Below are 26,173 nucleotides of genomic sequence, written 5' to 3'. Positions count from 1 at the left end.
ATATTATGTGAGAAAGCAAATGCTGTGTTTTTACAAGTAATGTTTGAATTTTGTCAGTTAATGTTCAATATAGAGAGTGTAACCAACTTTCCGAAGTCGCCATATGGCTGCCAAAGATTGTTAATGGTAAGCAAATAGTTACCTCTGTAAATGGTTATATAGTGATCAAAGTCTTTAAAACAAACATTAGATGTACTTGGCTGCCTCCCTATAGTTAAAGTATATTTAAAAGCTAACAAAAAAATATCTTTGCTACTATAACAGCAAAACAGCGTTATATGTTATTGAATGTAAATGCAACCACCTGACAAAGGCATAAGTGTCTGTATTGGTTAAGCTGCTTTTAATCAATTGATAACAGCAGAGCACATGTATAGCTTTAGCTCTCTTAAAAAGCAAATGATAGGCTTTCTCTTACTTGTACAGCTTTCAAAACAGGCTATAAACTTTGTATAGGTCTGGAACCTACATTTAACAAAAAAAAAAAAAAAAGTGCAATGGCAGGGCGTTCAGTATATGCTTGTCTTCTGTGCAGAATAATCAATTGGGCATTTAGCCAAGGCTGCATTGTTTACACAATATGAAGGTAGTGGTTTTGCTAGAATGCTTTTGTGCATTTTGTTAAAAATGGGCAACACTGAACGGTGAAAGTTTTAAAGTTACGGGAAAAATGTTGTATTTATTTGTAACAATGTGCTGTATATGGAAACACATGATTAAAATAGAGCTTCACGGTATATTGGTGTTTTTAACAAGCAAACGGTACGATACCTGGGCTGTTTAAAGTGTAAATGTGTTATTCTTTTTTTCCCTTGTTAATCATTTACAGTGATATGTTGCACAAGTAGATCAATATTACTGTTGCATCAAAGCCTATGTCAAAACCCCAGATGCTACTGTTAGTGGAATCAATACATTTATTTTTCGCGAAGTAAAAAATGGGCTGGAACAAATTAGTGTGCCCTAGTTAAACTATTATGATAATAGTCGTGCATGGTTTCTTTAAAAATATATATATATTAAACATCGCCGTGCACCATTCTGCTGTTAAGTCTAACGAGAGGACCCTTTCTTTTGCATTATTACACATGTACTTGGACTCAAACACGGCCTCCTTTTTGTCAATATATGGTATATGAAGGGGAAAATGTGAACCTGATTCGTATTTACGATTGGTCTGTCACTTCTGCGCTCCAGCCAATCAGCGCCGGGAGTCTTCTCCCCGAATCTGCAGCTTTATTTGCAGGCAAAAGTCGAGCGGAGAGCGGAAGGGTAGAGAGAAAGTGAAGAATGCTTGGTATCTGTTCACGTGAAAAATGAAACGGTAATGGCTCATTGTTTTATTTTGAATCTTGAAACTGGAAATAGATATAGGAAATAAAAATGCATTTTGTAAGTGCAAATGTTCATATGTTTAGATTTTTTTTAAAAATTTTGTACAATGGAAACAGCTGTTTCTTGTTCATACATTTATGTACATCTTTTTTCGAGAAAAAAAACAGGCACATGTTCTGTTTCTGAATGCACAGTGTATTTGGCACACATCGGATGTCTCTTCTGGTAGACAAATATAAAAACATACTTGTATTTATCGCGGTATGTTGTGTTTGCTATAAGAGAAATGTCTATACATGATAGTATGCCTCCAGGGAGAGGAATAACGTGGCCTCAATTCGTTTGCAACCGAGTTCTTTCCAAGAGGCATTGGTTGTAATGGAAATCTAGGGCAGATGCATGTGATTTTATTTCTGGTGATAAGCACAGTGAATCAGTCGTCTGCACTAAAATGGTGTTTTCTGTATAGCAAGGGGGCTACAAGGGCCGCGATCTAGAACATTAATATAAAACCGGATAATAAGAGGCCTGATCTTTTCCAGTCTGCGTGTTTTGCATTAAGCAATGCCCGAGTTATAAATGTACCGCGGAGCAGACACACCATGAAGATTATCCTTTGAAAACCAAAAGGAAATTAAAAGTGCCGTGTGTCTGCATCCCACTCGAGTTGCTTGTTTTACTATTGCTTAACTATTTGTAGTACATGTCCGCTGGGTCTTAAAGCCGTGTGTGTTTGACATGTGCAGAAGAAGCGGGTCATAATAACCGAGCCATGTATACCCTCAGTAATCTAAATTTACCATGCCTCTTTAAAAACCTATAGAACCGAGTTCAAAACGGGTATCTGCAGAGTCGCCTGTGAGAGGTCTCAGTAGGAGACTCGCTCTACCGCTGAAATCATACTTTTGTGTAATACTGTACGGACCTACTATGCAATGAGTGTCCACTCACGTTTTGCAAAACAATCTGACTATTTGATTTGCTGATTCTAACGTGCGATTCAGAATCACAGAATATAATGAATGCTGTGCTTTAATTTTACATCATTATATGATGGATATAATGTGTGAGCTCTTGTCACCACAGACAAATGCCATACTGGTTGATAATCCAACAGAACACATAATACCAGTGCAACAGAAAGAGGCAGGTTCACTACTCAGTGACATCCAGAAATGACAGTCAGGTTTTGTCATTTGAGTGTACCTGTTGTAGTGGAATTTCACTCTTGGATCGAAGTTGAAAACAGAGCAGTGGGAGGCGGTAAGCATAAGATCCTGACTTTGCTCCACCAACACAACACAGCAGAACTAGTTATAGGCAGAATTTTGTAAAGGCAGGCAAGTACAGCTTTAAATTAATTACATTTATTTCTGTACTTTTGATATTGTGCATGCATGTCAAACTGCTGTTGATACTAGAGTCCAGATGGCTTTGATTGCTGTTGTATTTTGTATTCAGCCCGCTCCAGTGCTTTCCAGGGTGATAAAGGCTGGAGCATGTGACATTGTTTTGATTCACAAGCCCTGGTATCAGGAGCCCCATAGCCCGACATGATGGGAACATCTGTTTGTTTCTGGGACAGTGAATGCTGCTCGAGTACAGCAAGCAATTCCCATGAGAGAGCAAAGCAGCACTGAGTTTGAGCAACTAACGCAATGCAGTGGGCTTGTACGGTTTCTTGTATACAAGAAGAGGGGAGAAATTACTTGTATAGAGACTGTCAGCCAGCCATTCCAGGGTTTAATAGTTAAATTCTGTAAATGTGTTCAGCATTGCCCTTGGAGTTATAAACTTAAATACTGCTTTATAGAATAGTTTCAGATGAAACAGCAATAGATATTATACAATTTGGAGTATTTTTTTCCGATCATGTCTGTCTGTCTGTCGGTCACACTCCACATGGTGAACACAATAACTGCTTGATTTTGCACCGCTCTTCACCTGTTTTACACTCCTAGCCTCCTGCAGATCTATCAGATTGCATTTGGTCCTTTCAGGTACTGTGCAGTTCCTAGGACCCTCAGCATGTGCCTGCACTGTGGTTTCTAGACCTCCTTACAGGTCTGCAGTGTTGAAGGAGTGTAACGGCTGTGTAACGTGTAGCATCCCTGTTTCCTACCGTGTGCAGTGTGTGGATAATTGGGAAGGAAGTGTGTAGGAGTTTGTACAGTACAAGCATCAGAGATATGAAGTGCTGGGACAAATGTTTAAACAAACTCAATGATTCAAATGTATTCAGAGGCAAAAACAACCCTGGTTGTGATTGCAACATACAAATTACCACTCTGTATTAGTCACCTTTAGACAACCTGGTTCAATGCCTGTTGCTGCTTTTTCCATTTCGGCTGTGCCTTTATGCAACTAGATCTTGGCCAGCTATAATTGACCATTTATGGGAACATTTACTCACTCGGCCAGTGTTTGGAATAACAAGTTGTTCCTGTGATACATCACCCACACGTCAAAGATAATATTCTTAGATTCAGGGGCATTCCCTTGACCTAGCAGAGTCCTGCAAATTACTGGATTGTGATGTTGTGCCTGTGGTTGCCTAGCCATGTTTTTATTGTGGTTTAGCTATAGCATGAGTTGTGATCTGTGAATCTAACATTGGAAATATACAGGGCCTTGCCACTTAATTAGGAACGCATCCTGGAGATTCACTTTAGACGAGGGCCCTTCTGTTTATTCTGTACTTATATCTTAGTCATTACAGAGAAGGTGTATCCCTTTCCCTTCCAGCTTTGACAAATAACCCCCCACAGGGACCACCAGGGATGCTGAATACATTAGGAGCAGCTCAAAAGCAATCTGAAGCTCTGTTTCAATCCAGATTCATTGGCACACACACATTGTAGTGTATGGTTGTGTCCCTGAGTCCCTGTCATTGTAGAATTAAAATAGAAGCTTTTATCAGATGCCAGCTAGCCAGCTGTTTGCTGAAGTCTGTGGAATTTCTCCATTGGTAACTTCTACCATGTCATCATACACAAGATATAGTTAGAATTAAAATGTGTGTTTCTATACAGGGCGTGAGATTCTCCCATATCTAACCGTGCACGGCTGTTTTCATGCATGCAACAAACAAGTATGACATCATTATTTTAAATCTGTCGACTGGATTTTTGCATCTGTTTTGATTATACGGTATGTTCTTGTAAACTGGTTGCTTATAAAGGTACCCGTTGTCTTCCCCATCAATGATTTCAACACTCAAGAAGAAGCCCCCTCATCAGTCCCTCCAGACTTTTATTTGCTTTGATAACTGAGTAATTACATGACTTGAGTCGTGTTTATAAATGTCTTCCTAAGCAGTTTGCACTAATTACTCCTGGTATTTTCACACTGACAGAGGTGATTTCGCCAGTCCAAGGGCAGTCTTCTAGCTAGTGCTGTGTGAAACATGCCTTTCTTCATTAGGGTCTGTTTGTGTTGCTGGTGGGAAACAAAACGAACACTATGTGGCAGAGCTGCAGTCATTCATGCACAATGACTATTGTACAACTTACTTTCTAATCACCCTGTATGTGGATGTGAGTATCAGTTGGCAGTATTTGTGCAGTGAATGTACAATATGTAAAATAAGTGGCAGAAGCATTACATAGCAGATGTATCACATTTCCATAAAACACATTTCTTTGTTAAGGTAAGTCAAGTCATCAAGGGAACAACTCATTCAGATAGAGTAGGTTTTAGACATTTTGTAATACTTGAACTGGATTCTGTTGAAGGAAAATGTGCATTGGTCCTGTTTATTCAGCCACATGCTTAATTTGTACCAAGTTCTGATGAATACTTGTACTTGATAAAGAAGATTTTTCTGGTCCTGTACATTAGCTGAAGCATCATCAGGACAAATGTGCCTTGCCACTTAGGAAAGATCATTTGTGGGGGTAGAAGCAGCACACGCAGCAGAGCACTAAGCCTGAAGCTTCAAGAGGAACGAGAGCATGGAGGAAGAGTGTGCAGAGCAGCACAGCGGTAATCGGCAGGCTGCACTGCTGTAATAAAAAAAAACCAGCCTCCAGAACAATACATCACAAAGACAAGTGCTTCCCACGCAGAGAGTGGCCGTGGGAGGCAGAACATCCAGGATGACCTTCTGTGAAGATGGAAGAAATTGTTGGGGCGGTTTACACTTAGAGGGGGTGACTGAAAAGAGCCAGGGGCATCTGAAGGGGGTGTGAACGCCCACAATCATCTATTTTAGACAGTGGATGGTGGGAAGAGGTTTTACAGTGATTTTGCTGTAGTTCAGCTGCATTTCTTTTGGAGAGATGACGCACAGGGGTGCATCGTTTGTTCTTTTTCAAAGAAAAGCACCCCTTAAATGTGCATAAGCAGTAAGAACTAAAGAAAGTTTAGAACAGTATTGAGCGCTCTTTCTGTGCAGCATGTTAAGATACTGTGCACTCTTAACTCAAGTGTTTGTTTTTTCTTCTTTCTGCTTTGTCTCTTTGGCATTTGAGCAGCAGACTAACCGGGGCAGGTAGGCGATGCACTGCACCCGTCTTTCGCATGAGTCCCATCGCTGCTGCAGTACAGCATGGTAACCCTCTGCAGACCTGCACACTGAACTACTTGATAGCTGCTGGTTGCATGCATGTTGAGAGGCATTATTAATAATAATAATGTACTGCTAAGCAGCCCTTGCAACATGAGCATGTGAACTGTACTTGCTGTAATCGGCAGGCTGCACTGCTATAATAAAAAAAAAACAGCCTCCAGAACAATACATCACATTGACTGCTTTGTCTCTGGAATTGACCCTCCTGTGTGTCTTCCTGCACTACTGTAGTCCAGGTGTAATGGTTCATCGTGTATCGATCATTCGTGATGCTTTCTTTACATGATATATCGTACAGTAATAGAGATATGTATTGTAGTTCACCAAGTGGTTCTTGAATGAATAGGTGTATTTTATAGTTAGTATAAATACATACTCTCCGTGACTCATTTAATTGGTCTTTTAATATAATAGTCCATCATTGATCATTTGCTCGTATTATACATCATGCAAGTACCCTATCCGGGCCATCACGTGTATTGCGTGTTGTGATACGTAGTGTATCGTTACACCTCTAGCCAGGGGTCTATCTTGGTATTTTCAGTCCAGGATTTTGTTCCAGCCATGCTGTTTAAGAGTAAGTAGCTTCAAATGTCATGCTAATTGCTATTTTTACATTTCCCTTCCTACTTCAGGGTGTATGCCATCCTTCTTAGTGGCTCTGATTTATGGTGCTCTATTATTTTCTCTATATCCGCCTTAACCTAGATTTGAGCTCGTCTGGTGAAAGTGCCTGCACTGAAGAGCGCTCCTCATTCAGTTTAAATCATGTGACAGTGTGACCTCTGACCTGCTCCACATTTTTACACACACAGAGGAGTAGGTTGGGTTAGAAGAGTTGAAAGGTCACACCGTGACAGGATTTTAATGGCACGAGGAAGGCTATGCAGTGATGGCATTTAGGATTCCCCAGACAAGCTCAAAGCAAGTTCACAGCCAGGTGAAGGCAGATTTAGAGAAATATGATAACTCGGTGTTGAAGCAACAAAACCCAGAACCATTCACAATGGTTATAAGCTCCAAATAGTACAGGGAGTGTACAAAATACATTTAAATGTCATTTGACGCTGCAGTGAATTGGTTCAGGTAAATTTAGTTATTCTATTGGACCAAGTAAACCCCTGTCTAGACCCTAAAGCACTTCGTTATTGAATTGCCTATGAAATCGCAGCACTGGAGTTGTCTGGACTGCTGTAGACCATTCTGTACTCTCTCCAGAACAGGAAAGACAACGTTGTAATTGGCTGAAGAGGTTAAGAGAAACTACGTTACCCCTAATGCCTTGCAAGCGAAGTGTTATCCCCGTGTCGGAGCTCATCATTAATTTGATAGTATCATAGACAGCTGTTGGGCACCAAGGCAATTTAAGGGAATGCAAGTTATGTTTTAAGGCAGCGCAAGCTTTGTGATTAGAGCCATAGGGAACATCACAGTGCCAGTCTCATGCACTGCAGACTTGAGATGTCAAACTGAAATATTTCTTTACTAAACTGACACTGGAACTTGCTTGTCATAATTCTATGGCAGGGGAAAATCAGCTGTACTTGCACACCAGACGGCCTGAAGATTATGTTTCAGGCACTGAATTCAGACAGAAATGGGATTAAAGGGGTAATGAAAGACAACTCTGGGACAAGAGCCTCTTTTCCAGGGATGACCGAAAACAGGAAATCAATTAAACAAAACACAGCATGGAGGCGTGTGCATCAATCAGATACGTAGATCTGAATAAATATGCAGACAAGGGGTATCCACAGATTCAAAGAATACATATTAAGAGAAATTAGAAGGATGGCTTTGAAAATGAGAATGCATTCTGAAAGGGATTTCAATAGCAGGAAGGGAGGATACTGTAATTCAAGTATATCAATCTCAGTATTTTACTGTCTGTCTTGCACATAAACAAAAATAATGAAATATTGAAAACAGTTCCTTACACAGTATAGTACGATTTACTGCCAGCAGTGAATTAAACAAATTTGAATTACCAATTATAGAATTGAGAAATAAAAAGTACCGTATGTTCTGTATAAATATTGAAAAACTGTCTTTTCTTTAGGGAGCGAGAGAGAGAGAGCTATGTATCAATTAAAAAATGTAATAATACAAATACATAGAAATGCGAGACCTGACGTTCTGCCTTTCCCTCTTCCAGCCTTGTTGCCTGAAGGGCTGATGGATGAGCAGTCTGGCGGCAGTTGGGACGATCGCCATGTCATCATGTGTTTCGAGTCAGCCTGCTGCTGAGAAGACGCCTGTTTGCAGGGATGAGCAGAGCAGCACCAGAAAGACCAAGCAGCAGCAGCAGCAGCAGCATCCCCCGGACCTCGTGTGCAGCATCTCACTACTGAACCTGGACGTCGGCATGGAGTCCCTGATTGTGGTCACAGAGTACGACCCAAGCTCGGCCGGGCAGGGCGACGGCAAGGACATGGACAGCTGCAATTCCCCCGAGCTTCAGCCCGACTGCGGCCGGCTCACCGAAGCGGGGGTCTCCGCGCCCCTCTTCAGGAACGAGCAGAACCAAGGGGGCCAGGAGGCCAGAGTCCGCCTCAACCTCTCCGACCGCAAACTATCCCTGCAGGAACGCTCCCAGACTGCCCAGTCTCCGGGCAGCAACCCAGGGGTAAACGGACGCTACATTTACCCCTCCCTGCCCTACTCGCCTGTCACCTCACCCCACTCCTCCCCTCGCCTGCCACGGAGACCCACGGTTGAGTCTCACAGAGTCTCGATCACTGATCTGCAGGTAGGACTGGACCTGACGTGTCTGTATTGCTGCAGTTCTGTATTCCCAAGGAAACAGAAAACATGGCATTTTTGATGATGGTGCTTTGACCTTTTTTGAGGGTATTTATGGTTCTTCTGTATGCTTTTTAGTTACATTTGTAGCTGTTTTTTTCTTTGGTTAGGTTCACTAAACTTGTTTCTAAGTTTCTAATCAGCCAGTACAGCATTTGGATCTGTAACAAAATTAAGGGGTTTCAGACAATCCAGTTTCACAGGTTCAGGAACATGTAAACACACGTTAAAGTCTTGAGGGTTTTTTTTTTTTTACTGCAGAATCAAGTTGATTTGTCACACCTGTCGTGGTCATTTCATCTTTCTAGGGCATGTCGCTTTCATTATAATTATTATTTTTTTAACAGAAGAGGCAATGAAGGGATGGGGTTTAGAAAGGAGGTGTGACCTCATCATTCTGTGTGAAAAGCAAGCTCATGTGAAGTGGAAAGCTTTCAGTTTGACGTCTCAAGCCCGCTCTTAAAACCAGAGAACTGTTTTAAAGCCTTGAAAGTGTGATTTGTGTGCTTCTTGCTCTTTATTTTATTTAAAAAGGCTTGTCGACATGGACTGTAACACACACAGAGCTGTTCTATTTCTGTTCCAAAAGCACCAGTTGGAGCTCCTTGCGTGTTTCCTGTGTTTCACTGGGCGCCAGTATACGGTGCCAGTTACACAGGGCAGATTTCAATGCACTGTGGACTTCCATCTGTTGCATTCACAAATGCATGTCCCCCAAAATAAAAAAAAATTCCCTTGACGAATCGTAGCCCTTAAAACATACTGACATCATCATAAATTTTTCAATTTGTCATTTCTACAAATTCATCATCTGCAAATGCAAATCGGTTTATGTATCATCCCAATCCTGGAGACAGTAGTGCAACTGTTTTTGAGTTAAATATCTTTCTTTACAAGGCGGGATCTTGATGGCAGGCCAAAATGTTGGGAGCCCTTGAGCCAGCTACCCTCTCATCCTCCAGTTCCACCCCAGCTCTAACCAGCAGGACCCCACGAGCAGTGAGAGGCTGCCTCCCGGTTAATTAAATCCGGATGAACAGATTCAGGGTTAATGAAACAAAAGCACGGCTGTTCTGAGATGATTCAAGAGCGAATCCATAGAGAAGCACACATGCTACATGGTAACAGAATACCTAGAAGTACATTATAGTTCTATGATCAGTAGATTAGAATGCAGAGTTAATAACACAGTGTTTGCTAGCTGTATGTCAGAGAGATCTCACCTGGATTGGTATGTTTTTATACAGTAAGCGCATGACTTGTGTGAAGAGAAAAGCACTCAGTACCAGGGTTTATTTAGTATGCTGGGGGATTTTAAAACTCAGTGTCTCAGCTGTAGCCAGAAGATAGTCAAAAATTTTAAAAAAAAACTTGTGTGACTACAGTAAAGATAAATATTATCATTGTTAATAGCGTGAGGCAAGAATAAATATTTAACATTAATATGGAGCTCTGTTAGTTTTATATTCTGTGGCTTGAGCAGGGCACTTTGCTTGTTGTATTTAAAGTCGCAGTACTGTTAGATTTTAAAATCAATTTCCATGGAATTCCCACAGCTCCCTTTACCACTGTTAAGACAAAAGTTTCAATAAAATAAGAAAAGAGTATTTTCTTCATTTTGAAACGTCACAGGATGCAACACTGGAAAGCACTGTCTCTTCCCTGCTGGTCCTCAGCATTACAGTGAAGGAAAGAATGCCTTTCCAGTTGATCATAGCCTAGAGTTTAAACATTTAAGCATTGCATAGTGTGTACAGTGGACGCCACTTTATTTCATGTTCAGTATGTCTTCAAAGTCTTTGCCATGTATAATATGAAATGCTGGTCACATTCAGCTTTATATACTTGCTTAGAAAGTGATTGACTTCTTGTGATGGCTTTTCTGGTTTACAAACATTCCAAACAGATTCAAGTTTAAACCTTTAACAGTTTTAATACTAAGGTTTAAACGTTAATATAGGCTAAAAAAGATGCGGTGAAAAAATAACTGGACGTATTTAGAGTTGGGAATAACTACACTAATCATACTACCTAAATAATGTTTTCATTCACTTCATTCCCAGTCGTCTTCTCCACATTTATTTGGCATTGTGAATAGGGTTTAACACCATTACCATTACATTGTATAGCTTTCTGCTAAATTGCATACCCTTGTTCTCATTAGCCGTGTTTTTTGTTTTGTTTTTACAGGACTGTGTGCAGCTCAACCAATACAAGCTGAAAGATGAAATTGGAAAGGTACAGTAAGAGAGAAGTTGGCCTCCGAGGCAGAAGGCAGAGTGGCTGAGTTGTTTCAGCTAAGGACCGGGGGTCGGGGGATTGTGATTTGGATTCACAGCCAGACATTTCACCTCCACAGTCCAGTCCAACTGTAAAATCAGTTACAAACCGCAAGCAGGTCACCTGCTGCCGGTACAATCTGGCAGCCCAGTTGGGAATGTAATATAGAACTGCCTTTCAGGGAACAGACTTGAGCACACATCACAATGACTGCGTGCATAGCAGTAGGAGCCATGTCCCGTTTTACTGCGAGCTTATACAGACAGATACGGTATCTTTTGTAAACCTGCAATAGCAGTACATGGTTTAGTAAGGAGCAGTTATATGTTTGTAACTGTAAATTAACTGACATGCAAACATGTCTTCCTAACGCTTGTCTTTCTTGTTTTGACCAGGGCTCCTATGGAGTTGTTAAGCTGGCTTACAATGAAGATGACAACACCTACTATGTACGTATGGGTGCATTGCATGGCTTGTATAGTGTGGATAAATTATTTCAAAAAGATGTCTAAGATGGATGTGAGATAATTTCTCATTTTAATCAATGAACATCTGAATGACTTCGTGGTTATTCTAAGAACTCGATTAACAACCTAGGGTTTATAGGCTTCTGGTTTTTTAGCTCTTTCACTTTGGAACTCGCTTACAAATTTTATGCGGAATGCTGAGTCAGTATTTTTACATCTAAGCTCAAAACATTCCTCTTTGATTTGGCCTTTCACTAGCGAGCTTGTGCTTGTTTGGTTTGCAGTTTATTTATTTTTTTAAATTTTTGGTTGCCCATGAAGGACACTATATAAATGAAATTGGTGTGGGTGGGTATGGTAACAGACTCCCAAAGTTAAGAAACGTTGTCCGTAATTGCATTATCTACAGTATTACAGTATCTACAGTGATGGCTTATGTGAATATGTAACACACTGCCCACACTAAGCACTCAATAGAGCTCTGAGCCCTGTCTGCTTCCACTCTGTTTTTGTTGACACAGTGGGGACTAAATTAGGCATTAAGGTCCCGCCCTCCAGTCCAAGCGAGTTATTTACAGTTATTTGCAGAGTATAAAAGAGGATTTACTGTAACTGGACTCTTTCCTGCTGTTGTTTTGTTCCACAGGCAATGAAAGTTCTTTCCAAAAAGAAGCTCATGCGACAAGCTGGCTTTCCTCGTAAGTGCTCATGTAAAACTTTAAAAAGGTCAATTACACACAGGTGGTGAACCCTTAGCATATGTAAAGGGTTGTGTGACGCACCATCGTTACTGATGCTGATAGAATAGAGAGAATTGAAAATCAGGATCAACTCATCCACCACTGGAAATACTTCATGAAGAAGTAATTAATAGACTGAAAATCCACTATTTTAATAATTCACTGTTCAGTTATTAAAATAGTGAGTTTTCACTTTATCAATATATAAAACATTGATGTAAAACCCTCTGTAGCCTCTTGAATATCCCACAGTCAGTGGGCTAAATAAGGCTTTTTAAAAACGTTTGACAACAGCTTCTTTTTTACTTTGCCCCTTTTGGAAATCGTACTGATAACATGACTATCTATTAATTATTTATTTGGCAGATATTTCTATCTAACAAAGCCTGTTATAAACCTCTCCCTTTTTACAGGTCGGCCCCCCCCACGGGGTGCTAAAACCTTCCCTGAGGGCCCCCCTCAGCCGAAGGGACCCCTGGAGCGAGTGTACCAGGAGATTGCCATCCTGAAGAAGCTGGACCACCCCAACGTGGTGAAGCTGGTCGAGGTGAGGCTCTCCTGAATGCAAGCGGGAACGATGTGGAAATGGATGGATTCAAAACACTCCAATTAGAAACCCTTCAGCACCGATATTGTTTTTTATTAATAACACCATATTTACATCAAGAAGATCCATTAACATGTACAAGAAAGAAAGCCTGGTAAAGTTATTTTGTGAAGGACGGATGTCAATTTTGGGCAGAATTATGAGTTTTGGTACAATATTTAAGACAGAGTGCCTCTTTCAATCCAAACTAAACTGCCCACACACATGACAGATTGTATAACACTTTTGCCCTTCCAAAACACAGACATGTGCTCACACTGGTGGAAAGTATAAAGCTCAAATTCATGTGGCGGTAATAGTCATAAAAAATCCAGGCCTTACTGACGCCCACTCTTTCCCGCTGTGAACTTCAGAAAGGCAATATTCGATAATTGTAAGCGTGATTTGAAATGTGACACATCTCTGAGCTGAAGTGACAGTCCGTGCGCTCTTCAAGTTAACCCACGGCTCTGGGTCTGTAAACTGACACTTCGAATCAGTTCAGGGGCTGTTGTCAACATAATCAACGCTGCTTTTCTGCCCACTAAACCACAGCTCCCGTGAACCAAGTACACCTCACACACACCACGTTCAGATTTTTGCATATAGAACGGCTGGTGGTGACGTTTGGATTTGTTAGTCAGGACACAGTGATGCTTTTGTTCCTCTCTCCCCTCTTCTCTCTTTGCTGACCAGGTACTGGACGACCCCAGTGAGGACCATCTGTACATGGGTGGGTGTGCTTGCAGTACAGCCGTCTGACCCGGTGAACAGACCCAGGCAGGGGCTTGTCGGTCCCAGCTGTGTCTCTGCAGTGTTCACACGCTGCAGTCAGGCTGCTCAGCACCAGCACAGCTTGTTCTGGTGACCCTAGATACAGCTTTAACACTTTCATGCAGGAAATGTTGAAAATTGCTGAAGCAAAAGTAGTTTTGGACACATACTGTAATAAATATAGCAACCTCATATGAGGTCATCATATTGGTGACTTTCATGTGTTCCCATATAAAGACTAGAAGAGAGTTTTTTATGCGTCCACATATGAGGTTGCCATGCATGAAAGGGTTATAAAAAAAAGTCTTGTTTTGTTGCATTTCTTGCAGCTGTTCCTACATTCTTAACTAAATAACTCTTGATACCAACCTAAATTATAATGATGAATCTTTTTTTGAAATATTTGTGTTAGTTAAGACCAGAATTTCAGTCGTGTACAGACAGCAAAGTCAGTATTTTGTGAGGCCAGGTGAGTGTGAAACAGGGCTTACATATACCTCATAATGTAGCTATTAGTAAATCCACAGTTTATAGGGTTATACCATGAGATAAGTAGGAGGCTGAGAAGCTATGATAAACGTTTGGGGAAGATTAGCACAAATTCAAGGCAGTTATGTTTGCATGGTCAGTGCATAGGGGTCCACATTTTGAGGATCCTATAGTCTTCAAAGACAACAACCAGACTTGTATGTCTTCCTGATCACTAAGGGTTAAGCACCCACCCTGTGTCTGTGTAACTAGTGGTGTAGAAACCTTCTTACTGCCTTTTAATTCAATCTCGACTACGTTTACAAGTAATCTTGTTAGTCTTGTATGATCTCTTTCAAATCTATCTGAATCGGCTGTCACTAGCAGGCTGTCAGTCCGGTTCATTCAGAGCTTGTCGTCTTGCTCAATAGCTTCAAGCAATATTGTCAAGTCCCGCTGTCAGAAAACATTCATGCATTGACCTCTATTTGATGAAAAACGGTCCTGAAAAAAAGCACCACCTTGTATTAATGGTGTATTTCTTTCGCTTGCAGTGTTTGAACTGGTGAAACAAGGGTAAGCTGAGCAATGTGCATGTTTTAATTCATATACATGAAATAGGAATTCAGTAAAACCACACCAGCAGTACCACATTAAGATATATACGTAGACAAGTTCAGGCTTTTGTAAACGTTGTATGGTATTTCATTTTTATACTGCCAGAGTCGACAGGCTGCTTCTGTTATATCCCAAAGGTACTCCACTACCGTTTTTAGATTTTTTTTCGCAGTAAAAAACCTGTACCTCTGCTATTGCATTCAAGCACATCACACTGCACCAGCACAAAATAAGTACATTTGTTGCTCTTTTTTGATTTATTTTTTCAGTGCTGTAATGGAAGTTACGACAGACAAACCCCTAACTGAAAACCAGGCACGGTTCTACTTCCAGGATTTGTTGCGGGGAATCGAATTTTGTAAGTGTCGAAGCAATTTTTCAAAACGTAACCAGGCTTAGACCAGTACTTCTTTATAATTTTTTAATATAAATAAAAACATTTTAATGACTAGCTTAAAGTGCAGTCTGGAGCCAACAGAGGTGAAAGATCACTATATTAAGTTTCCAAAAATGGCAGGACACCTGTGTCTTATTATTCCTCCGGGCCAGTGCACTATCAGAAGATAATCCACCGGGATATTAAGCCGTCCAATCTGCTGGTGGGGGAAGACGGGCACATCAAGATCGCAGACTTCGGAGTCAGCAATCAGTTTGAAGGCACAGACGCCCTGCTGACCAGCACTGTGGGTACTCCAGCCTTCCTGGCTCCTGAGACCCTGTCCGAGACCAGGAAGAATTTCTCAGGCAAGGTAACCAAGCGCCATTGTCCCTCGGAGCCGCGTAAGGAACATACAATCACCTGTGCATGTTTCCTGGCTGTGTACAGGGTGCAGTCCGCACTACGGCACTAATTTATATTAACACCATAATGCAATTTCCCCATGTTTCGTTTAACTAAAATTAAACTGTATTAAACAAGTAACAGATAATAAAAATCAATTTAACTCAAAAGTGCACCTGCAAGTTATGTTACATTAACATGTTTTATTTTTCTTTCCCCTCAAAAAATGGTGCAAATTGCTTTTTATGTGATTAGATTTGGCTCTACAAGTTATCATGTGAGCAAACAATATAATCTACCAGCGAATTGAGGATAAGCTGGTGGACCAGAGTCGTTCAGTCCATCACAGCTATCGTTAATTTGCCTGTACAGTGCATACTGAAGTACATTATTCCTGTTGGATTGTGGTACCAGTTTGGTTTGGAACCTAAGATTCGTGTTTTTTTGGGATATAGGACTGTAACTGCTTGTGTTGTGTTGCTTGTCTCTTCTATGCAGTCCAAACCATTTTCTTTGCTTCTCTTTCAAGGCGTTGGATGTCTGGGCCATGGGAGTCACTTTATACTGCTTCGTGTTTGGACAGGTAATAAAACATATGAGGTGTGTGCTGTTCTCATTCAAGGAAAGAAAGTGAATGAATGCCGTAACAATAATCACAGATGGTGAGATCTAATTTGTTTAAGTGTCTCTCTTTATGTAGGATCTTAAACTAAAGCTACAGTAGCTGCCCAAGAAAAAAAAAAAAAAAAAAAAATAATAATAATAATAATAATAATAATTCACAAAAAGTCCTATTTTTTCAGCAGACACCTGCTTGTGTTAGTGTTACATTGTTACTTTGCTCGTAGTGAAGATTCCTTGTTTTTCATCGTTCTAACCTCTTTTGTTGTGCAATTAATTTCCCTTTGGCAAATCCACTTCAATAAAAGCTCCAGTTGTGTCCCGCAGGTGCATGGAGTTTAAAATGGGTTGAATATTTGAATGCTGTGAGTGGGTGTACAGGGACATCTTTGTGAGCTAGCAGACGATCAGCCTGTGCAGTTTCATCTGTTCTTTTATTGGCATGAGTGTAAAGAACCACACCTGGCATCCTGCACATCAAACCCTCTCCCTCAAATGGGGTTTGAAGGGTGGGTTAGAAATCTTGAACGTGTTTTTCAGTCTTGCTTTAAAGAGAAGCGTTCTCCTTGTGAACACCTGTTCCTTTCATCTGCTTTAGCGCTTGTCACAATGTGCCAAAATACATTTGCATTTCAGTGTCCCTTCATGGATGAGCGGATATTGAGCCTGCATCACAAAATTAAGAATCAGCTTGTGGAACTGCCAGAGCAGTAAGTGCCAGGGATCTGCGTTGTGTTCTGTACTTGTGTTTTATTTACCCCCTCACTCGCCCTCTAATTTACCCTTCCAGTGGTAACTCGCATATGGCATCAGTCCCTATAGCTATGGGCAACAGTTTTGCTTCATCTAAAATTTTAGGATTGAGACATTTAAAAAAAAAACTTTATGAAGCAAAATGTGTTAATTATATAGAGTGATACAAAACCTTTGGCCATAGCTGTAAACAGTGCCAGATACCGCCACTCTATATGAATCTGGCAGCAATGCGAGAGCTTGAGACCCATGTATGTGATGGATCATTGCCTAGGGTTATAATGCACTCAGTAGTGTTTAGTAAAGTATTACCTAAAAATCTGGAAAAAGTAAGGGGGTTTCCCTGATCATTTTGACAGATGTTCAAGGTCGTTTCAAAGACCTTTTCAGGGATGATTTAGACCATTGGAGCCCCCTATTAAAACACATCTGAAGGCATCAGCACTAATCTTGGGCTACCTCACCTAATGTTACCATACTGGATGTTGTAACATAATACAAGACTAGAGTTAATCAGGATCTGTAAAAACCTTCCATACTCACATGTGTAAAGTAAAGCCCCTTTAGCATATAACTAGTATGCTAGTATGGGGGGTGAGGGGGGGAGAACAAAAGTTATACCCAGTGTAGCTAGGGAAATGATTTCCCCAGCAGGCTTTCAGTTCTGAGGGGTCAGTAAACATCAGTAATTACTGTGCCTCAGAAGCGCTGGTAACAATCTTTTGGGATTACAGACGAGATGTATCTGAAGATTTAAAGGACCTGCTATTAAAAATGTTGAACAAGAACCCGGAGACGAGAATCACAGTCCCTGAGATGAAGGTACAGTGTGCTGTTCTGGAAAGTGCATTACTGTGTGTCCCGGACTGAGCCGCGCGGTGTGTAATGGCCGTCCTCGCCCTGTCTGTGCAGGTCCACCCCTGGGTGACGAGACAAGGGGCCGAGCCTCTCCCCTCGGAGGATGAGAACTGCACGCTGATAGAGGTGACCGAGGAGGAGGTGGAGAACTCTGTCAAGCACATCCCCAGCCTGGCTACAGTGGTGAGAAGCAGCTCTTCCCCCACACTCATTCCTTTATACTGCAGGGCTGGGCAGTTTATAGGGTTGGATGATTAAAGAGTAAATACTGTAGCTTCAAACATCAATGTTTTTTTTTTATCTTAAAAGGAGCTGACATAGTTAACCCAGACTAATACTCGAAGTGCAATACAGAAACCAGTTTCAGAGGACGCAGTTGGAATTGAAGTAGTGATAGACAGGACAGAGAGAAGGAGACACTTCTTCACACAGAAAAATCGGAGATCAACTAGGAACCAGACAAGCTTAGATGGGCCAAATGACTTCCTCTCATTTGAGCATTTTCTCATATTCTTTATATATTGAAAAAAGAAGAGCTTTTACAGGTGAACATTATGCATTCCATCCAGCCAAGGCACTGCAAAATACACTTGGTGAACTTCAAGTCCATTTCCTACATTTTTGCAGAACTTCACATAATTAGCAAGTTGCTCCAGTATTGAAATTTGATCATTTCATCTGTTGGCTGTGGCTGTTCAGTCTTTGATGTTCTCAATCCAAAAAGCCATGTGCTTCTGTGATCTTTAAAAGGTCGAAAGCATCACTATATTGTCAGACCCGCTTACACACAAAATGATTTGTTAAACCATATGTCTGGGCAGCCAAAGACTTTTTTTTTCTGTAAACATTTACTATTATGCTGGTGTAACCTGAAAACCTGTGTCTCTCAACATGACTAGTGAAAACGTATGAAAAATAAAACAAAGCACCTGGAAGTCTGTTTTAGAGGAAAGCAGGATATACATATTAACATTGGATTTCCATATAACGACATGTGCTTGATCATTATCTTGTGACTGTTCTGTTCTTTTTAGATTTGTTTAATTCCCTTGAGGCCTTACAATCTAGCTGCTGTCGATTTGGTGTAGTTTTATTGGAAAGAAAGATCTGTGTGTTGGTTTAATTGCTGTACTCATACAGCTAAACATGGTCAGATTGGTACACAATCATAAAAAAAAAAAATCTGGCACATGGCTAAGATTTGAGTAACCGTTTCAATAAGTGATACCTTTATAACAGGAAATACATCTATTTGTAGTGGACATTACTGTAAAATAAATGTGTTTGTGTGCTTGAATAGGAAGTCCTGCATGCCAAACAGGAACAGCTGTTCTTAATAAATTCAACATCACCGTACAAACAACATGTTTTTCAAGTAGAGTACTGTGGCAGAAGTCCCTGCTCAATGAAACGAGGAAGCAAGGCAGCTACAGTGAGAACACTTGTGTTAAAATGTTACAGACCCCCTGTAGTGTTTATAAGAAACGCATTGCTTTACTTTTGCCGTATCTCACAGCAATATATATTTTTGACATTCTTCTGCTTTTTTAATATATTTTTTAACATAAAATTTCTCAGCTTTTACTGGAGAGTGTTTGCCAGGGGAAAGAAACTTTCTCTTATAAGCATCGTAGTGTTTCCGGATCATGCTCCCTCCTGAATTTCATTGTTTTCTCTCACTTCAGTCAGAGCACCAACATTGCAGCAGGAGAGTCTGCAGAAACTACAATGCCTATAAAAGGAATTCTGGTAGACACACTTGAGTAAAAAAAATATTTTCAGCTGGTTAATGTGTGAGTCAAAACCATTTTAAAAATACAAATATATTGGTGCGATACGGACAGCACAGGATGCAGCAACAGTAAAGTTTCTTGTCAGCACTGCAGGCTGTTTAGCACGCTTGTAAGATGCACTGCAGTGACACGTTTCCTCTCTTCAGATTTTGGTGAAGACCATGCTTCGGAAGCGATCCTTTGGGAACCCCTTTGATTGGAGCAGGCGAGAGGAACGCTGTCTGTCTGCCTCGGGAAACTTGCTCATGTGAGTCTGAACAGAACTTGGCTTTTAAGAAACACACTTAAAAGAACCCATAGTTAAAGCAATTTGACACAGTTACACCCTCTTATCAGAGCCCATGCTGTTTTACCGGGACTGTTGCCCAGCCTGGGCCCAGCCAGAAAGCGCTGGGCCAGATGTGTCTGTCAGCTTTATGAGTTTATTTGTTTGAATTTATTCAGACAAATTCCACTGTGCCAAGAAAGAGGAGAGGATTCCAGATCCCATATATAGGGATGATAGCTGTGTTATTTATGTATGTATGTATTTATCCTTTACTCTTCCTGAGTAGTTTGTTTTGCTATTGCTCAAGTATCCCGCTAAGCCACAGGGCATTTCATTTTGTTTTGAATTTTTACTGAAACAGCCATGGCGTGCTCTAATTATCTGACCTGGGTCATTGAGCAACTTCCATTTGACGATCTACGGCACCAGTAACAATACAGCTTATCTCACTGTTCCTTCTTACCTTCCCACTTTCTAGAAAAAACAAGTCAGGAAATGTGAAATACTGCTACATTCACAGTAGCCACAGGTAAAACCATTCCTCTGCTGCAAATCTCGTTTGCTTGTAAATTTGAATCCAAATGCAACTAACCGAGGTGGGTTGCTCGAGAGCTGTGAAGTGTGATCCAAGGTGCTGAAGGTACAAACTCCTACGTCTCTGTCTGCGTCTGCATGGCAACAGTGGGAGTCTGCTCGATTCTGAGAGGCTGCCGCAGCGAGCAGTGATGTAAGGATGTGTGAATTTCAGTGCCTTTGGGAAACAGCTTGTCAGCTCTGAAAACGCATTCTGAAACTCAGACTATGCATGGAATCCCCATTGATGCAATGTGCTACGATACTTGAAGGGCACACACGTAAAATAATTGGTCACATCTACATCAAAACTGAGATCATGCAAGTGAGTCACTGTTTACTGTGGAGAAGGGTGAAAAAGAAGCTGAGTTTATCTGGAGTGAGGGGGAAAAAAGTTTACCATAGTAAAAGCATAGCAAAGTGTAATGATGCATAGCAAAAGCATAGGTAAGCCTTTTAATGCCCAGAGAGGTATCGTAAAGCATGCTGTATTTAAAAGCATGGAAAACCATGGTAAACTATGGGAAATGCATCGTATAACCATGGGAAAGCAGAAAGCATGCACAACTTTATAAGGGAAGGTTAGCACATTTAAAAGCCTGTATCTCTGAATGTTACAGATTGTTTTATTTTTCTAAAAACACAATTCAGTTGTGTATGCCGCCTTCTACTTTGGATCACACTTTGCAAACAGCAAGTGAATTTTCTGACGAGAGTAACTTGCTAAACAAATAAATCTCTGCATGAATCCTGATCTGCATGAAATATCTAATAACAATCATTCTTTTTACTGATTTGAACATTAAAATAGCATGAGAAAATTAATGCTGGAGTGTTAAAAATATCCAGTTTATTTTGCATAGGAAACTCCCCACCTAAAGTTGAGAACTAGTTTGTGCTTTTGACATTACAATTGAACAAACTAAATCTGCATACTGCATTTGCTTATTCCTGTAGCACATGAACTTATGAGTAAGTATTATAGGTCAAAAACCCCTTGCATGGTGTCTTATGACTTTACAAATGCTACTGACAAATAAGCAGAGAACTGATCATGCAAGATAAAATAGCCTTTAACTTTTATAATCATTTGTGTGATGTTTGGGAACTCCTTGATGAATGCTGTATGCAGTTAAAAGACATGAGAGAAAGGATTGGTAAAATCTGGAAGTGCTGAGAATTTGGGTCAGGCCGGTTCCCGATATCAACTGTGGGTGCTCTGAATTCGAAATGTACAATTCATTCAGGTATTGCAGCTAAAGTGCTTCAGGGGCAACACAGTTTGAGTGTAACAGAAGCCTAGTTGAGCATGTGTTAGAATCCCGAAGCTAGGCTGCTTCCCTGTGGAGTTTCATGATTGAATTGTGACTGAGAACAGAGGTGTGAGCACACAGAGGCGGAACAGTATGAAATCCTCCTGCTTTGCTGCAGTGTTGACGACGGTGAGTTCAGATCAGCGCTGTTGCATTGGAAGCCTGCCACGTGTGCATGGGCACTACGATAGGGAAGGCATGCTGTTAACCATCTCAAACCCACGACGACAAAATCACTGCCAATGCTGTCTCCCCATATATTTACAATTGGGTGCACCCCATTTAAAATGGATGAAATATTTCACTGTCATTCGGCGCAGAAAATATTTCAGCTGAGAATTATTTACCGATTTTAACATTGATCCCCCCCCTCCTCCTCTCTCTAAATGAATGGAGAGCTGTTTTTTTTTTCTAACTACGGCATCCCTGCTTTGCTTTTCTGTTGATTCTCTTTCTCCCAGGAAGCAAGGCAGCGGGGACAGTATAAAGAGCGCAGACCTGCCGGACGTGGGGGAGGATGAGGTCCTGTCCTGAAGGTGGCTGTCGATTTTAGAGAGCGGACGGATTGTCACGAGTCTCTGAAGCACTGGAGGCTAAAGCACATCTGCTGCCAGCAGCGAGGTCTCATGCAGTGGTTTGAAGGAGCCCCCAGAACAGTAATCTGTTTGTGTGCAGCTTTACAATAGGCAGGCGCCTGGCATGGGTCAGTCCTTGTGGTTTGCATGTTTTCAAATACAAGATAAACATTTCATCAATGATCCGGACTTGTACAGCAGATCAGTATCTTACCTACTGGTGCAAATTACCACCCTCCCCCAGCATGAACTGCTTTACTATTTGTGATCGGTATAGGATTGGATCGCTTTTTAAGTGTACTACTTTTTGGGGTTTTTAATATACTTAAGAATTGTGGTTTAACAAAACCTGATACTGATATAAAGGTGCAGTTTGAACATTTGTTTCTTTAAAGTGTATTTAAGAAAAGGATAATATACAATGTCCTGTAGTATAACATGTTGGATATCTGCATACATTTCGGTGGCAGGAGCAGTACTGTTATTGTTATAGCACACAATAGCATTCTTTAAGCGTTGTTGTGGAGTATTGACGTATTTGTCACTGCGTTTTTTTTTTCCAAGTCTTAGGAGCTTATAGCTTTGCTGTTAAATTTAACGGTCACTACACAGTTGGTACAGTAAATGTATTTACTGCTTTCAATATCGTTTTAATAAAACGGTAGTTTAGGCACTGTGCGAGTTGCCTGTTTTGATCAAGTGCCACATTATCACTAATCTGCTGATTCCAAGTTCTTTCTACAAACCTCTGATAAGCTATTTAATATAAAGATTGACAGCAATATTGAGAAACAACACATACACGATAGTGCTCACTTGATGGTGCTTCTTACTCAGTTAGAAAACCATTAACTTAAGCATGGAATAACACCGGCGTGTTTCTGAATCCGAGCTGCGGCTGTTTTCACAGACCGTGATTACCACTAATCCTGAATTACCTAATGTTACCATAGGCAAGGTCGTCCGAGACCAGTGTTAATCAGGGTCTGGGAAACTAGCCGTAAATGAAAAGCAGGCTGAATTTTACTGGAGTTTGGTTGATGGTTTTAATGATTTTTGTGACAGCTTGGAAAAAAAAAAACGCTTTTGAGAGGAAAAAAACACCAAACGGTTTTGCCTGTTTTGGTACAAGGGCTAAGTGACCTATTTGCATTACAAAGCATTACATTGTTTTACTTTAAACAAGATGGCCCTATTTTAGCCGAGTGACTTGAATAATACATGTACCAATGCTTCCATAATCAATCCACTACATGGATGTAAAATGTTTCAAATAGGAGCTTTGTGGTAGCGACTGCTTTCAATACACGCCTAGTAAATATACCCTGATTAACTGTTGGCTGTAAATAGAACAAAACTGAATCTCTACTATGTGATAGTCCAGTATTTTATTCTAGTTCCAGTTAGGGTGTATCGTAGTTGTTAGTTGCAGATAAATGGACTTCAGCATGTAATGCAGTTGATTCTGAACCAGTCAGTTGATTAAAGTAATGCTTCCGTATGCTTTTTTTTACATTTTGTAAATACTGATTGATAATTAAACAAGAGGTTCTGGGGGCTGAGGCAAACCAGAACACTATACATGCATCTTTGGATAATATAATGGAATTCGAGGCAGGAATGGTTACAGCCCAATGTGGTCTAATACATTTTATAAATATATGTTTTTAAATGTACTCGACTTTATTTAGGTGCAGGTGAATCCCATTAGTAGTTAAGGGTAGCCCTAAAAGTGTGCAGGAACATGACATGCTATATGAAAGGTTCTGTGCATTGATTAAGCCTCATTGTACATTGAATAAAAAGTTCAATGTACTTCTCTTTCAGTCTGTGATCCTATGCACTGTTTACCCTGTGCATATCTTGGGAACAGTGAAAGTGGTTTTTTGTTTTAGCTCCCCTTCTAATGGCCTGTTTCTCTTGATAACTGTTACAAACCCATCAGAAAAAGGTTTGGCCCTACAATTCCATGTGAATTCAGATTCCTAGAAAAGTGAAAAAGTAGCAATGGAATCTGTTCAATCTCTGGAGGGTTAGGGAGGTGATTCTCATTGTGAACCATGGCTTCAGTGTGGTATTGATGAAGATTATTATTATTATTATTCTGCTGTTTATTAGCAACCCTGATAGACAACTTTCAGTTATTAACAACATATTCCCAGGAATCAATCCCGTCCCATAGACTTTAATGTTAATAAAATTCTGATATTAGCAACTGCACGCCACTTATTGACAGCTTTATTACTAGCTGCCAGTGCTACAGAGCGCACTTGCATGATTTATGCGCACACTTCAAGCAGCTTTTATAACACACTGACTTCACAACTGCGTATTCCTGGCGGACTGAGGTAGAACCGTGGCTTTGAAACTGGCTACGAAGCTGCACGCAAAATCGAGATGGATTTACAGCGAGAGGGGATACATTGTAAAAAGCAGACAACGTTGGACAATTTCAGGCAGTTCATGTGACTGAAAGTTAGATAGACGATAGTGGTACTGAAATGATTCAATCTTAATAACCTAATATCAAATCTGTAAGGAAAAAAAGCGACCATTTTAAAACCACATTTAAAACTATTGTTTTTGTTACTGTCAAAATCATAAAACTACTAGAAAATCCCCGACTGATGGCTGTGGAAAGTAAGTCCTTCTGCCCTTGATGTCTTCTGAAGGAGCGGAGGGAGACAAACGCTAGACTTTTAGGGTGACATTTTTGTATGCCTTTGAGAGCACACCTAGGCCAAAGGCCTTGTTATACTGCTGTAAGTTATTGCTGTTCCAGTGTAGTAGAATGGACTGTATTTCTTACTATGATATATATGGACTGTATTTCTTATGTTTTATAATAGATGCCACCCTTCTTTGAAGTACAATAGCAGATGTATTGGTTGTTATTATCAGCCCTGGGCTGCAGTGTATCTGCCTAGTTTAATATAACGCATGTATACAGGACGTTTAAAAACACAGACCTAGGTTAAGAAATGTTAACCTGATGTTGCATGGTGTCCCAAACAAGAACATGTCCCAAAAAAGTTACATACACTTGACAAAAAAAAAGAAAAAAATGAATTACTGCACACTGAAAGAGGTACATGCTGTGTGATAAATATAACAAACACGTCGCGCAAAGCTTGCTATATGGACCACCTAATTCAATTTCCAATTTCCTTGACACAGTGCAACAGAGGGTTAAAGCCGGTCAGTAATCTATCAACTTGCATACAATCTTAACTCCAATGAAGTAGTGTATGCAGAATGCAAAGAAGAAAAAAAGTAGTATACGTGTGATATATATAAGAAGCAATACCCTCCACACATTGGTAACTACGGCAACCATTCTAGAACATTTGGTGTTCAAATCAAATCAGCCAGACGAGAGGAGCACAGTATCATGAGAGTCCATTGGCCCTAAGACTGCAAGTAGTGCTTTGTTTGCTAACTGGAAAGCAGTGGAAATTTAAAAGACAAAAACAATGCTGTACAAAAATGTCACTTTGGATGAGATGTAAGGAAGGCTGCTTCGTGCAATTCATTTATCTGTGTTGGGTATTACTGCTCATGTATTTTGAGGTAAAACTGTTAAAAAAATATATATATATTAAAAAATATCTGAACAAAATGTCTTGATATACTGTAGTCATGTTTAAAAAGATACAACTGCCTTCCCACTTCAGGGTCTGGCACAAAACAGTAGTTGCTAAGCCTTAAGCACATGCTTCATTCTTTACTTGCTCTCCTGTACTGCGTATCCATGTTATATAGACAGCTGTTCACCTGACAGCAGAGGCTGAAATGCACTACACACGGCAGGGCTATGAAAGGTCTTGAATACAGCTTCATGGTGAAATATATATTATTTAAATAAAATAAAAGTTGCCTTCATTGTACTGTGTGTTTATTTTACAATGTCATAGATTGATTTTATACCGTGTGATGGCTTCCAAATCTAGGCAGAAAGCAAACACAAGCTTAATGGGCAACAACACAACCCACAATTT

At 40.5% G+C, this 26,173-nt stretch overlaps 1 protein-coding gene across 5 annotated transcripts; it reads left to right on the top strand.

Moving 5' to 3' along the window:
• Window positions 1-1,214: 1,214 nt before the first annotated feature.
• Window positions 1,215-26,057, top strand: LOC117428187 (calcium/calmodulin-dependent protein kinase kinase 2-like). 5 transcript variants are annotated; one of them, XM_059033176.1, is made up of 17 exons: window positions 1,215-1,324; window positions 8,061-8,531; window positions 10,898-10,945; window positions 11,383-11,436; window positions 12,101-12,152; window positions 12,608-12,741; window positions 13,477-13,513; window positions 14,577-14,598; window positions 14,910-14,998; window positions 15,190-15,389; window positions 15,951-16,004; window positions 16,679-16,752; window positions 17,530-17,617; window positions 17,708-17,836; window positions 19,593-19,693; window positions 20,193-20,243; window positions 22,062-26,057. In XM_059033176.1, exons 2-17 carry the CDS (start codon window positions 8,085-8,087, stop codon window positions 22,132-22,134), a joined length of 1,653 nt encoding a protein of 550 aa, XP_058889159.1. In that variant the 5' UTR covers window positions 1,215-1,324; window positions 8,061-8,084; the 3' UTR covers window positions 22,135-26,057. The 5 variants fall into 5 exon arrangements, with proteins under 5 accessions (XP_058889159.1, XP_058889157.1, XP_058889155.1 ...); XM_059033174.1 differs by having other exon boundaries at window positions 8,061-8,654; window positions 22,066-26,057; XM_059033172.1 differs by having other exon boundaries at window positions 8,061-8,654.
• Window positions 26,058-26,173: the final 116 nt, after the last annotated feature.

The sequence above is a fragment of the Acipenser ruthenus genome, chromosome 11 (assembly GCF_902713425.1).
Source record: "Acipenser ruthenus chromosome 11, fAciRut3.2 maternal haplotype, whole genome shotgun sequence".
Taxonomy (NCBI): domain Eukaryota; kingdom Metazoa; phylum Chordata; class Actinopteri; order Acipenseriformes; family Acipenseridae; genus Acipenser; species Acipenser ruthenus.
This window is presented reverse-complemented; position numbering and strand designations above follow the sequence as displayed.

Coding starts and splice junctions, on each gene's coding strand:
- LOC117428187 (XM_059033172.1), top strand. CDS start 8,085: ATGAGCAGTCTGGCGGCAGTTGGGACGATCGCCATGTCATCATGTGTT. Junction 14,999..15,189: donor GTTGCGGGGAATCGAATTTT/GTAAGTGTCGAA, acceptor CCTCCGGGCCAG/TGCACTATCAGAAGATAATC. Junction 16,753..17,529: donor CTTGTGGAACTGCCAGAGCA/GTAAGTGCCAGG, acceptor TTGGGATTACAG/ACGAGATGTATCTGAAGATT.